The sequence below is a fragment of the Ammodytes marinus genome (assembly GCF_949987685.1).
Source record: "Ammodytes marinus genome assembly, chromosome: 6".
NCBI classification, from domain to species: Eukaryota; Metazoa; Chordata; class Actinopteri; order Uranoscopiformes; family Ammodytidae; genus Ammodytes; species Ammodytes marinus.
The window spans coordinates 23,802,217-23,814,550 of record NC_137235.1 but is presented as its reverse complement, the minus strand read 5'-3'; the positions used below and the strand labels follow the sequence as shown (position 1 = coordinate 23,814,550).

At 40.7% G+C, this 12,334-nt stretch overlaps 2 protein-coding genes across 2 annotated transcripts; both read left to right on the top strand.

Annotated features, from left to right (window-relative positions):
- Positions 1–109: 109 nt before the first annotated feature.
- LOC307251484 (pannexin-1-like) lies at positions 110–4,169 on the top strand (the record flags this gene model as incomplete). Its single annotated transcript, XM_080028851.1, has 5 exons — positions 110–290; positions 1,602–1,723; positions 2,303–2,496; positions 3,416–3,920; positions 4,017–4,169. 5 exons carry the CDS (start codon positions 110–112, stop codon positions 4,167–4,169), a joined length of 1,155 nt encoding a protein of 384 aa, XP_079884977.1.
- Positions 4,170–6,319: 2,150 nt separating this feature from the next.
- nde1 (nudE neurodevelopment protein 1) lies at positions 6,320–12,286 on the top strand. Its single transcript, XM_080029465.1, has 9 exons — positions 6,320–6,447; positions 6,806–6,919; positions 7,061–7,214; positions 7,573–7,721; positions 8,757–8,893; positions 9,611–9,787; positions 9,895–9,980; positions 10,085–10,239; positions 10,759–12,286. The coding sequence occupies exons 2-9, from the start codon at positions 6,834–6,836 to the stop codon at positions 10,850–10,852; spliced, it is 1,038 nt and encodes a 345-aa protein (XP_079885591.1). The 5' UTR covers positions 6,320–6,447; positions 6,806–6,833; the 3' UTR covers positions 10,853–12,286.
- Positions 12,287–12,334: the final 48 nt, after the last annotated feature.

Sequence of the window (12,334 nt, the reverse complement as noted above, 5' to 3'; positions counted from 1 at the left end):
ATTTTATTTTATTTAAACCGTTGGCTACACGCTTTTGGCTAATTGAAAAGAGACTCAGGGTTCCTTCATCAATTAGACAACACCGGCTTTTTGTTCCCGTCAGTCCGTCATGGCGATTGCCCACGTCGCCACCGAGTATGTTTTCTCTGATTTTCTGTTAAAAGACCCCACCGAGGCCAAGTACAAAGGGGTGCGCCTGGAGCTGGCCGTTGACAAAATTGTCACATTTCTCGCGGTGGGACTGCCTCTGTTTCTCATCTCGCTCGCTTTCGCCCAGGAGGTGTCAGTTGGTGAGTTGTGTGTGCGCCTATCCCGTTATCTCATAATCCTAAGCGTCATGTCGAGAAATGCAGAGTCAAGGCTATCCTCTCGATGAAGCCTCTTTTGTCTCCCTCCATCTGCTGCACAATAACTGCTGTTGCATGTTGGTTTTCTATTAACTATGGATGATGAAGCAAGGTGTTACATGGATGTAGGGGAGTCACATCTAGTAAATAGCCAGAGGAAGAGGTGTAACCACTGGGGAAGGTGTGGTTTATGTCTGCACCCCTCTTACGCCCAGATACTGACACATCAAGCCTACACGTACTGTATACTTTATCGATAGGCTGCTGCTATGTGGACCTATCCACAAAGTTTTCAACTCTTTGCTGTAAAAAAACAAAAAAACAAAACAAAAAAAAAACATCAACAGCTTCATCAGCAGTATAGAAAAATCTACATAATATTTCTATGTCACAATGCCCACAGTCTGTTGTTTATCATTCTTTGCAAGTAGGGCCTACTCCTGCTAGAAAACCACTAATGGATCCGCCACAATCCTCCAGAGAGCCGTTTCTTACACTTTTGTGACCGAAGGGCAAATGACTATGGACTGCAATTGCTCTCACACAAACTGAATGTAAACTGTATAGGCCTGTCTGTCTTCCAGTGGACACTTTGACTTGTCATAGTAGGGAAAAGCACATGACTATAACATTCACTCTGATATGTTCAACTAAACACCTGGGATGAAATATGTGTCAATGGAAATTAAGTGGATGAATGTCTCCGTCTCCTAACATTAAACTATGGTCCAACTTTGATTACAAGTTGTTTGGATACCTCTTCAAACTGGTAAAACTAGATCAACCCAAATAACTTGAAAAGGGCACGACTGAGGTTAAATGGTCAAGTATGTGGAAGAGTTGCATTCTTTAAATGATAGCATTTAAAAACACTTTGGTACAATTTAACAATAAATGTCTTACAGGCAGCCCATCTCATCATCCAATACCACTAACAGAAGTTGCCTGACTTTATAAAACTGGTTCTATTATGATGTAACCGGTACTAGTGTATGACTATGTATTTTCCTGGAAAACACAGAATATTAGATTTCTGCTGCCAAAATGTTACTGTCTTTTGACTATCTGGGTCATTTTTCAATTATACATGCCCGAATGAACTTCCCATTGTACATGCACCATAATGGGAGATGGCAGGCATAATTGACTCAAACAAAGTAGACCATGAATGCTGAGGAGGGAGGAGAGCAGAAATATTGTCGTATTGTTTATTTGACTGTTGGCTCTGACTGTTTCTTAACTTTCCTCCTCCAGGCACCCAGATCACCTGCTTTGCTCCCACTAACTTCTCTTGGAGACAGGCCGCATACGTGGACTCATTTTGCTGGGCGGCAGTACAGCAACAGGCTGACAGCTCACCACTATGGCTGCACAAGGTAGGTGTCCCCCTCCCCCAACATGCACTCTCTGCCATTGAGAATCAGTGTTAATGATGACAGTGTGAATGTGTGGGTATTGGGATTTATTTTTACTGTTTAAGTCATTACCTTTAATTATATAATTAATCAAGGAATGGCCAGGCATAATTCCACGAATATCCAAACAGTTAGCTGTAGATGTGTACTGTAACATATACTATGTTGTCTTGTCTATTTTTACAGTTTTTAATATTTATATGTGTTTTAAGATCTATACACACTGTGTGTGCTCTCAGAAATCAATGTTGTATGAATGCCTATCAGTACATTGTCCTGTTTGTATGTCGAGCCACGTCAAAGATGATTTTCTGTTACGACAGACAATAAAGTTTTCTGAATCGGAATCTACTGCAACATTATGTTTTGTTTTATTACTTGTGCAACAAGAAAGGTTTAAAACTGACTGCACATTTCTCAAATGAAGTTAAGGTTTTACTTATAAACAAAAATGTCCAACAGTCAAAGGTGTATTTTTTTCATCTTATTCTAATACAACTTTTATCTGTTCTATTTCCCCCCTTTCTGTGTTCCCCTCAGTTCTTCCCATACATCCTGCTCTTTGTGGCCATCCTCTTGTATATCCCAGCCCTGTTCTGGCGTTTCACTGCAGCTCCGCACCTGTCTTCTGACCTAAGCTTCATCATGGAGGAGCTGGACCGCTTTTATAATCGTGCCATCAGACTGGCCAAGAACGTAGCATCCTTAGATAACAAAGATGCTCCTGAGAGCAGGTAAAGCACTGTCTTATCACCTGCCTCCACATCTACTCACAAATCTTGACTCTAGCATGAGATGTGACTGTGTGACCGTAATCTATTTTTGTTAAAAACACATTTTTTTAAACCCCATTTGCTTTATTTTGAGTTTCCTCAGAGTGGGTTGTTGAAAATGCCAACTGGCCAATAACTGACATGCTTCACCATATAAAATTATTATAGCAGCTCACGTGCTGGCAACATTTTTCGTATTAAAACATCAAGCAGGTATGGAGCAAGATTAGAATTTCTTTCTGGCCATCTCAAGAATGTTACATTTACTCTTCTTTTAGTTCTGATTTTGGTCTCCACCAACTGACTTAATATCTGTCTTTTGTCTAAGTTTGCCGTTCACCAGTCTACTATGTGGTGCTGTGCAGCCAGTGCATCTAGTTAACAGAGGCTTTTTAGGGTGTTTAGGCTGAAAACGGCTAGCTGCTGCATCTGGAAACAACACTGATGAGCACTATTGCAGTTCTCAAATTAACTTGTTGTGTATAAGATAACTGTACATAGAATCAGGTGTTTTTTTCTTCTTCTTTGGTACCCCCCAGTGGTAATGTTAGAAGTTGTGGTGGCAGACACAACTTCCATACAGCCCACACTCCCAAAGAAAGGGTTGAATGTCTAATGTTTGCCTGATGTGTAATATAATTTGAATAAATGGAAAATTGTATAATAACATAAAAGATATATGCGATGGACCTTTAATTTGGATTATTATCACATCACTGAGGCCATTGAAATACTAAATGACTAATTCTATTATGCTAACATAGTATCAGTATAGTGCAGAGTAAACTAGCCCTGACTAAGTATAGGACCTTTTTAGGGTCATTGGCGAGAACTATTTTTTTTCTTGTTGTATTATCACAGTGGTCACCTCTTTCTGCAGCAGTGCGTTGGACCTGACCGAGGGTTGCTTCAAATATCCTTTAGTGGAGCAGTATCTGAAGACCAAGCGCCTCTCCCGCTGCCTGGTGGTCAAGTACCTGGTGTGTCGGGGCCTGACCCTGCTGATCCTCCTGCTGGCCTGCGTCTACCTAGGCTACTACATCCGAGTGGCCTCTTTCACCGACGAGTTTCCCTGTGACCTGCGTGAAGGGCTGCTGAAGAACAACAGTGCTGTGCCGGAGGCCGTGCAGTGTAAGCTGGTGGCAGTGGGTGTCTTTAGGCTGCTCAGCTACATCAACCTGGGGGTATATGCACTCCTCACTCCTCTAGTGGTGTACGCCACTCTGGGGCCAGCACGCCAGAGCTCCGGCTTCCTCCGGCCTTATGAGATGCTGCCGGGCTTTGGCGGGCTGGGTGTGGTCACGCCCGTCTACAACGACCTCAGCATCTACCTGTTGTTCCTGCACGAGAATCTGAGCGAACTCAAGTCATTTAAGTGTCTGCAGGTGGGTCCCAGCACAAATACAGATACTGGTGGTTAAAATGTGTCACCTGTGTTTTTCTGTTGTTTTGAAAAGAATGTTATTCATCTTTTTTTTCAGGTGCTGGAGTTGTTACAAGAGGCTGGTGATGAAGGCTTTGATACCATGTGCCTACTGCGAACTCTGGGTCAGGTGAAGACTGACGTGTTGGACAGTAAGAAGACATGCAGAATCAGGAACAGCGAAGGAATTAATAAAGCTGAAGAATGTTAAGGTGAACATGTATATATATTGTATATAAATATATATATATACACATACTGTGTAACTTTATGAACTATGTGGTGGATTTAACCTTCAGTGTTTTTTCCTCCTTTAGATTTCTCTGCCTTGATCCACTGCTGGAGTATTGACCCACAACAACACAAACTAAGGAGGCTGATGCTCACACTCTGTAGTTTGTCCAACAAACAATTTACCTCTCAGATATTTATCATTTGTACTAAATGTCAATACTCCGAGAGCAAGTTTCTCACTTCTGAGGTGAGCCCCGGCCAACTTTTTTATTTTATTATTTCTTTTTTTCCAATGAAATTAAAGGTGAAGTAAGCGATTTATTTATGTTAATATAAGTATTTAATCGCTCTTTGTTCATACAGTGATCACTTACATAATGTGCGCATTTCATAAAGCCGATCTCTCAGTCAGCTGCTCTGCATGTATACGGCAAATAAACTTTTCGGGGATCCCGAAATTAATATCCAATCACAAGAGAGAACGCTACAAACCGACACCCTTCTCACTCATGGTCTCACTGCCGGTGCACACCAGAGCGACAGATGGGTGAATGTTTATGTGCCTACAATGGCGGAACAGGTAAAAATCCTTCCCAATGTCTGTTTTGATGGTTTTTATCATGTTTTATCACACTTATGGATCTGAGAGGATGCTAGATAACTCACTGCTTGAAGACCGCAGTGCATTAATGTGGTGACGAAGGGACGAGCGAGGGGACTGCTAACTGCAGTAACTGACAGGAAGTTAGCTAAAAGAACCATTCCGCTTACAGCACCTTTAAATTCCTGTTTCTCTCTTTTTTTCTACATGCTACTTCTCTCAGGATCTTAAATGCCTTCCAATCTTAACTTACAACATAAGCCATGTTCCTCAGACTGATATCTGTTTCAGGTGCCTGAGCCTACTTCCTGCCATTTATGTTAGAATAACAGAACGTTCTGAACGTTGAATGGTTAAAAACGTATTTAAGGGTTGAGGCGGGGTAATAAGAAGATTTAGTGATTGATGTTCCAAAATAAGTGTAAAATAAACATGACTTTGGTACAAAAAGACAACAGAAGACACATTGTCTGGACTTAAAAGCATGTGATTATTTGTGCTAAAATGTGCTGTGAACAGCAGGTAATAGATTGTTTGTGCAAGTGGAAAGTAAGTTTCAGGCTATAATTGGGGCCTTATACAATAAAAGAATGTTTTTCTCAATCATTATGGGGTATTTCATTTCATTCCCAACCATTATATGAAATATAATAAATAGTTCAATATTTAACAGGAATATATCAAATCATGGTAAGAACCACATATTCACATTATAATAGCAGTTTTCCATCCATAGACTTACTGGGTATGATAAGTTGATATTCAAGGAGTGTGAAAAACAATTAAATGCATACTAGTTGTTGTTTCAAGGAACAATCTAATTTAACAATCGCATAAATCATGCATACCTTAAGTAACCTGAATATCCTACAGGCAGCACTTAACAGTGTTTTTCGCACAAGACATTAGCAATTCCCAATATGCCCAGTGCAGGAAAGTTATTGTAAAATGTGTCTTGTTGCAGTAGTAGGCCTACACAGTAGGCATATGCCTATGCAGTAGCCTATTAAAACACTCTCATTGTCATATATTGTGAGCGAAAAACTATTAACTTCTGTACATTAGTAAATCATTCAAATAACTGCCATGTAAAAGCCTAGGCTACTACTTATTGGCTATATGAAGTTCAGTTTTAGTTTAGAGTTCTTATTGTTTGTTTGGAGATGTCATAGGTGCATTGCTTTATGTATGTGTCTTTTCTACGTTTGTAAATGTGGTGAAAAACATAAGCGACACCTCACAAACTTTTCACTTCCACAGTCTTGCGTGAATACCATAGATAGGCTATATAAAAGATGAATACCGGTAAAACGCTCAGTGGTGGATAGGCTACATAATTTATTTGACTTTGTTGGAATAACTGGTTTTAGGCTTTAGGGGCTACGCCTCCGGCGGCTACAAGTTCTTTGAATAATATGATTGGTCAATAGTCTCTCAACGTCATCCCTATTGTCCAATGGCGTCCGAGAAGCGGGGCTTGGTTTGTATTCGGTTGGTTGCATGGACCTATGGATGGTTAGTGCGGCGTTCCAACGTACTGAGAGATTAGTTTAAGCAATCACAATACGTGTGTTGCACAAATCTGGGACATCTGGCCTCAATTAAAACAAATTCTCGTACATTTAGCATGTTTTGAACGTCCCCGTATATGCAGGTGGGTCTGTTAGTATTTGCTTTTAATGTGTTGGGATAAAAAAGAAACCAGGGGAAGTCGCTAAGCAAGCTATTAGCTTAGCTTAAAAGATTAGCAATGCTATGCACTCTCTCAAACCGATGTTAGCTGTAAATAGTAGCTTAAGCGCCCACTTCTTCTCCTTATGTTTTCGGAATTGCATGAACGAATGCAGAAACATAATTCTGAGTTGTAATTCAGTTTTTACTTTTCTCAGCCGTATGACGTTGTATATTAACGCTAGCAAACATAGTTAGCCTTCGCTAGCCGTAACAGTTGTGTGCTAAGGATGCCAGTGCTCTATTGAGGACAGTGTTTAATGCTATTCTCTGTTTTACAGTGAGGTCTCCTGACACAAAGCAGCAGACATGGTAGAGCCAACGGTACACAAGTTTGCATCCCTAGGGGAGGAGTTGGGGTTCTGGAAGGAGCAGGCTAATAGACATCAGCAAAGGTAATACTATTATACAGTCCCATTGTGCGAACACTGCTCCTTAGGTATTATTTAATAGGCTACCTAAATAATGACACATCATAGCATTATACGTCATAGAGAGTGAATGATTCTCTGTGGTAATGGTTGTCTTGTCCACAGGGCCGACGAGGCTCAGGAAGAGCTGCAGGAGTTTCAGCAGATGAGTCGAGACTATGAAGCTGAACTGGAAACCGAGCTGAAGCAGTGTGAGGGGCGAAACAAAGAGCTGCTTTCAGACAACAGTCGACTACGAATGGAACTAGAAAACTTAAAGGTGGAGTACCTTGATTAAACTTAGGCCCTGGCCTCTACAGAGCATGACAGGTGCTTCAGGTAGTGTCTATGGTGATGCAGAGGTTGTCACTGATCCTAACATCAGACAGAGAAACAACCGCACATTCATAAATCCTTTGACAAACCCAAATTCAATATATAATTTCCCCTGCCTCCTAGCTCTCAGGCAGCTGACTGCTATTTTTGTTCAGTGGTCAGTGGGGAAGAGGATGTTATTATCAAAGTAGTGAATGCAGGATTGTGCTAAATAAGCCCTGATTGCTCAGAGGTTGTATGGGACAAGTAGAACAAGAACATTCGAAATAAGTTTTGTGATTCTGTGTGCTTTTTTTTTGCAGGAGAAATTCGAGACACAGCATTCTGAAGCTTTTAGGCACATCTCAACCATGGAGGAAGACTTGACACAAACCAGAGCAGTGAGAGATCACCTGCAGAAGTACATCAGGGAGCTGGAGCAGGCCAATGATGACCTGGAGAGGACCAAAAGGTCAGTGTCGAAGAGAGTTCTTATGTCATAATCAAATGACTTGATCACATACACTCACAGAGTTATAGACTGTAGCACACAAGGCCGATATCTGCATTATGTACATTAGGATTAGGCGGTATCACATTTTTGATATTTTAAACCTTACCCAAATCATTCCCTGGTACAACGTATTTCTGTATTTTTCTTACCGTTAGTATTAAAGATTACATTGAACTAATCATAATGAAGTTACTTTGGTCAAATACACATACTGAACAGCTCTTGAACACATCCCAATGTACCTCAATAAAACGTACAATGAAGTAAAAAAAACTAAATGGCTGCATGTCATGTACTTGCAAAGTATTTTAGACTGCATTCATATATTTAAGATGCAATACACACAGTGAAGATCTTTTTGGGGGCCAACCATTTTGCGCATGCCATCTTTTCTTTCTAATTATACTTTCTGAGAGGAAGCTGATGTGATGTGTGAGTATGAGAGCATCTAAATAGCTTTGTCCTTTTTTGACTGGAGTTCTGTCATCTTTTTATAGCATATAAAAAACACAGGCATTGGTGCTGCCGGACACAGACACACTCTTAAGGCTTTTATTATAAACGTGCTCATTGTATTACACAACAGACTTTTTCATGAAGGTGATTAAAGGAATACTGTTGCTATTTTTAAATATCCTGACATACAGTATCACCGTATTACAGCCCAACCTAATCAATCAATCAATCAAACTTTATTTATATAGCACTATTCATACAAGGAAATGTAACACAAAGTGCTTAATACAATAATACAACCCCCCCCCCTCCCACTACACACCCAGATATATTCACACATATAAAAATAATCCCCCCTCCCACCCATCCATTCCCAAAGCAATAATATTTTTGACAATAAGAAATTCATTAAAAACAGGATGGAGACTGCGCTGAGGAAACGCCATCATCAGTGTGAAAACACTAGATACTATAAACTAAAAAAAAAGAATGCACATAATTGTTAACTCTGTGGTCCGTCCTCTTTGCTTGTCCCAGGGCTACCATCATGTCTCTAGAGGACTTTGAGCAGCGGATGAACCACGTCATTGAGAGGAACGCATTCCTTGAGAGCGAGTTGGACGAGAAAGAGAATCTGCTGGAGTCTGTACAGAGGCTGAAAGATGAATCCAGAGGTAAACGCACAAACCTTCCCTCACTGCAGCGTCTCAAGTTTACAAGAGCTGCTGTGCTGATACTTGTGTCAACTCAGTGAATTTTGATAGCTGGATACATTTTCCAAATCCTGTGTGTATTTAGGTCCTGTCCATTCTTCCTGCATCCGATGTCATGTCCCGTAGCTCATTAGAAGGGTTTTAATGGATATATTAGTTTTTCTCCTTTTCATGTTTGACTTCATTCAATATTGATCAAGCGTACCTTTCTCATCTTCCAGACAGCGTCTGTTTTTCATATATTTTACACATGAGAAAATGTAATTGAACATTAACTTAAACCTTGCTGTGCGTGGTAATCCATCACATTTAATATAGTTCTGCTTTTATTAGTGAATTTGTGTTTTGAGCATTTGTTGAAAATGACATCAACACGAGTTCGGAATTTGCAGGTTTCTCTTTCTTGGCTGTTTTTGACATGTTGGCTGATGTTGTCTTACAGAACACTTGCATTACTGTTTAGTGGTCATGTTATTCACAATGAAATCAATCGATTTTTTTTTTTAGCTAGGCATGTGATTACCACAAAGCTGACATGACTTGATGGATTATCTGTGGTCGTTTCAAGTCTCTTTCCTTTCTATGCTATATGGAACGTAATGGATGTTGTTCTATATACGGTATAATATATGGGGTTTGAATTTAGCTGACTATACCTGTGTGACCTGTTTGTGTCAGACCTTCGTCAGGAGCTGGCTGTACGTCACAAGGACAGGCGGCCTTCCAGCAGCCTGGGCAAAGACACGGACCGACCAGACCTGCCGTGCCTCGCAGCCGGTAACCCGTCCATCCCCGTCACACCCTCCAAACCTATCAGCTCGTTTGCCACGCCCCCTGCCTCCAGTATCCGGCGAGGTAAATAACACAGATTTTTTTTTTTTTTACTACAGTGGCCCTGAGTATACCAACTATGAATCAACATACAGTGTGTTTACCTGCTATAATCTGTTTTGTTTTTGTAGGCGATGGTCTAACGGGGACGCCCCTCACTACGTCTGCTAGAATATCTGCACTCAACATTGTAGGGGAGCTGCTGCGAAAAGTTGGAGTAAGGCATTTAAATAAATGTTATACATATATTCACAACCAAACACGTTGGTCTTTTTTTTCAATGCATCATCTGACTGACTACTTTTTTGAAATCCCTGCCAGAATCTGGAGTCAAAATTGGCGTCGTGTCGGGAATTTGTGTACGAAACATCTGACACCAGACCAGCACTTAAGGCCGGCCCTGGTAGTCCGTCTGGTTTAGGAGGAGGCGGTGAGGTCCAAGCTTCTACCATGAGCCCCCCTCCCCAGTATGAAAGGTGAGGGAAAACAGCAAACAGACAGTATAAAATGTAGCATGTGGAAGAAATCTTGTTTAAATATTACACAGAGGTATGTTTTTCTGGTTAGTCCAATTGATCTTTGTCCTTGTTTTTAACGTGCAGCTATATTTATATTTTTATATACGTTCTATATTTTAAAGGTCACCTACTATGCAAAATCAACTTTTTCATGGTTTGAACCATTAATATGCGTACCGGGTGTGACTATAGAGTGCCAAAGTATGAGAAAAAACAAACGTCTCCCTTTTTCTCCACCTCCACCTTTTTGGAAGGCGGGGCTTAAAGGGAGCGGCTCATTAACTGAGCATTTCAAACAGAGGCTGAAAAGAGGTGATTCTAATAGAAACCCAAATGACAATTTTGAACCTAAAAATAAGTATAATATGTGACCGTTAAGGAATGATCTGTCAGCTAAGAGAAAAAACATTGGGAAGTATTTTCATTTTTTGATCGCCAGTTTGCTCATGAGTGTCTGTGCTTCATCTTTTCTTGCAGTTTAGTGAAGCGGTTAGAGTTTGGACCAGCTCCTCCGAGAGGAGTCTCCCAGGGCGCCCAGTCTCCGCAGGGAGGGGTCAAGATCCTGCTATAGCCTCCGTCAATAAACCTGAAACACTGACCTCCTGCTCTCTCCCTCCTTAATGAATACAACTATGGGACTTTGAACTGAGCTGTCTTCCCTTGTGGCATCGTGCCCCTCACAAACTATTTGAAGAGGAAAGCCTCTCTCCTTGCTCCACTTTGTTCAGCACACAGACTTTTGCTGCCTCAGGCTAGTATCACACCATATCCATCATAGGAAGCGGTGCGACTGCTTGTGTTAAACCGAGGAACAAATACCCTCTGCTAACATTTTATCTCTTCTTCTGTATCTTTGACACTGGAGAAAATTGATCTGCATTCTATGGTGGGTCGAACACAAAGGCACTTGAAACATTACCGCGCCCAGCAAAACACAATTAGGGTGGTTTAAGTTGCAGCACTTCCAAATAAATAAGATGTTACATTCATTGGATGTGACCCTGACAAAGGGATCAAGAACCCGGAGGTTCCAATCATACAAATATTGTATGTCCAAACCAAAGCTTTGATAGATGAAAACCTAACAAACGTATGAATAAAAGTAATGGGTAAGGAATTTTTGTAGGGCTTGCTTTGCTGTACCAGTTCAATGAAATTAAATGGGTCATCCATTTCTCATGCTGCCAGCCTTCTAGAAATGAGACTGTCAGGTTAGATTGATCTCACATTTCTCAGTTGGACACAGCTCCGTTCTATCACCTCCTTCCTGCCATTGCACAGACTTGTTTTAGCCGAATGAATTATTCTCTCTGGTAAGCGAGGCTTACGAATGTGAAGAATACGTTTACTGACTCTTAAATGAGATTTGTACCGCTGCAGATTTATGATCTAGTGTAACCAATGACTGATAAGTTGACTTTGGAAGTTAGATTGGCAAATGTTTACTACTGAATGTACAGTAATAAATCCCTTATAGGTGTGAGAGCTCCATAGGGGGTGGGGGAATACCAAGCAATAATATTTAACAGGTCAGAGATAAGCACAGTTCAAAGTATATTTGTGTAGGTATATTGAATTCTCTTCTCCTGCCTTTTAGGAAGAGATATTGTGAATATTCTGAAGTAAAGTGATTTAATATGACACCTTTGTCCCTGAAATGTTTAAAAATATTACAATAAATATCATATCTAAAAGGCGAGCAGTCATCCTATGCTGCAGTTTAGCCTACTGTGTGTGTAGGAATTGCTGTGCTGTTTAACCTTCCTTGAACTAACACGAGTTAACAGTCATTGTGATCCACGACCACTATGTACTGGCTGGATGTTTGTTTGCAGCACCTCTGCAACTGCTTCTGTATTTGATCTTCAAGCTGTATGTGCCTGAGGTACTATACCCAACTTTTATCCTGTTGGTTTGCAGTTTTTCTATTGACGTGAACAGATGAGAACAATGGTCTGTTGGGATGCTCCTGATTGGACTGTGAAGTTACTGACCAAGACGGGAATACATTAAAAGGAGAAAATCAAAGTTATAATTGTATTTGTTTTTTTAA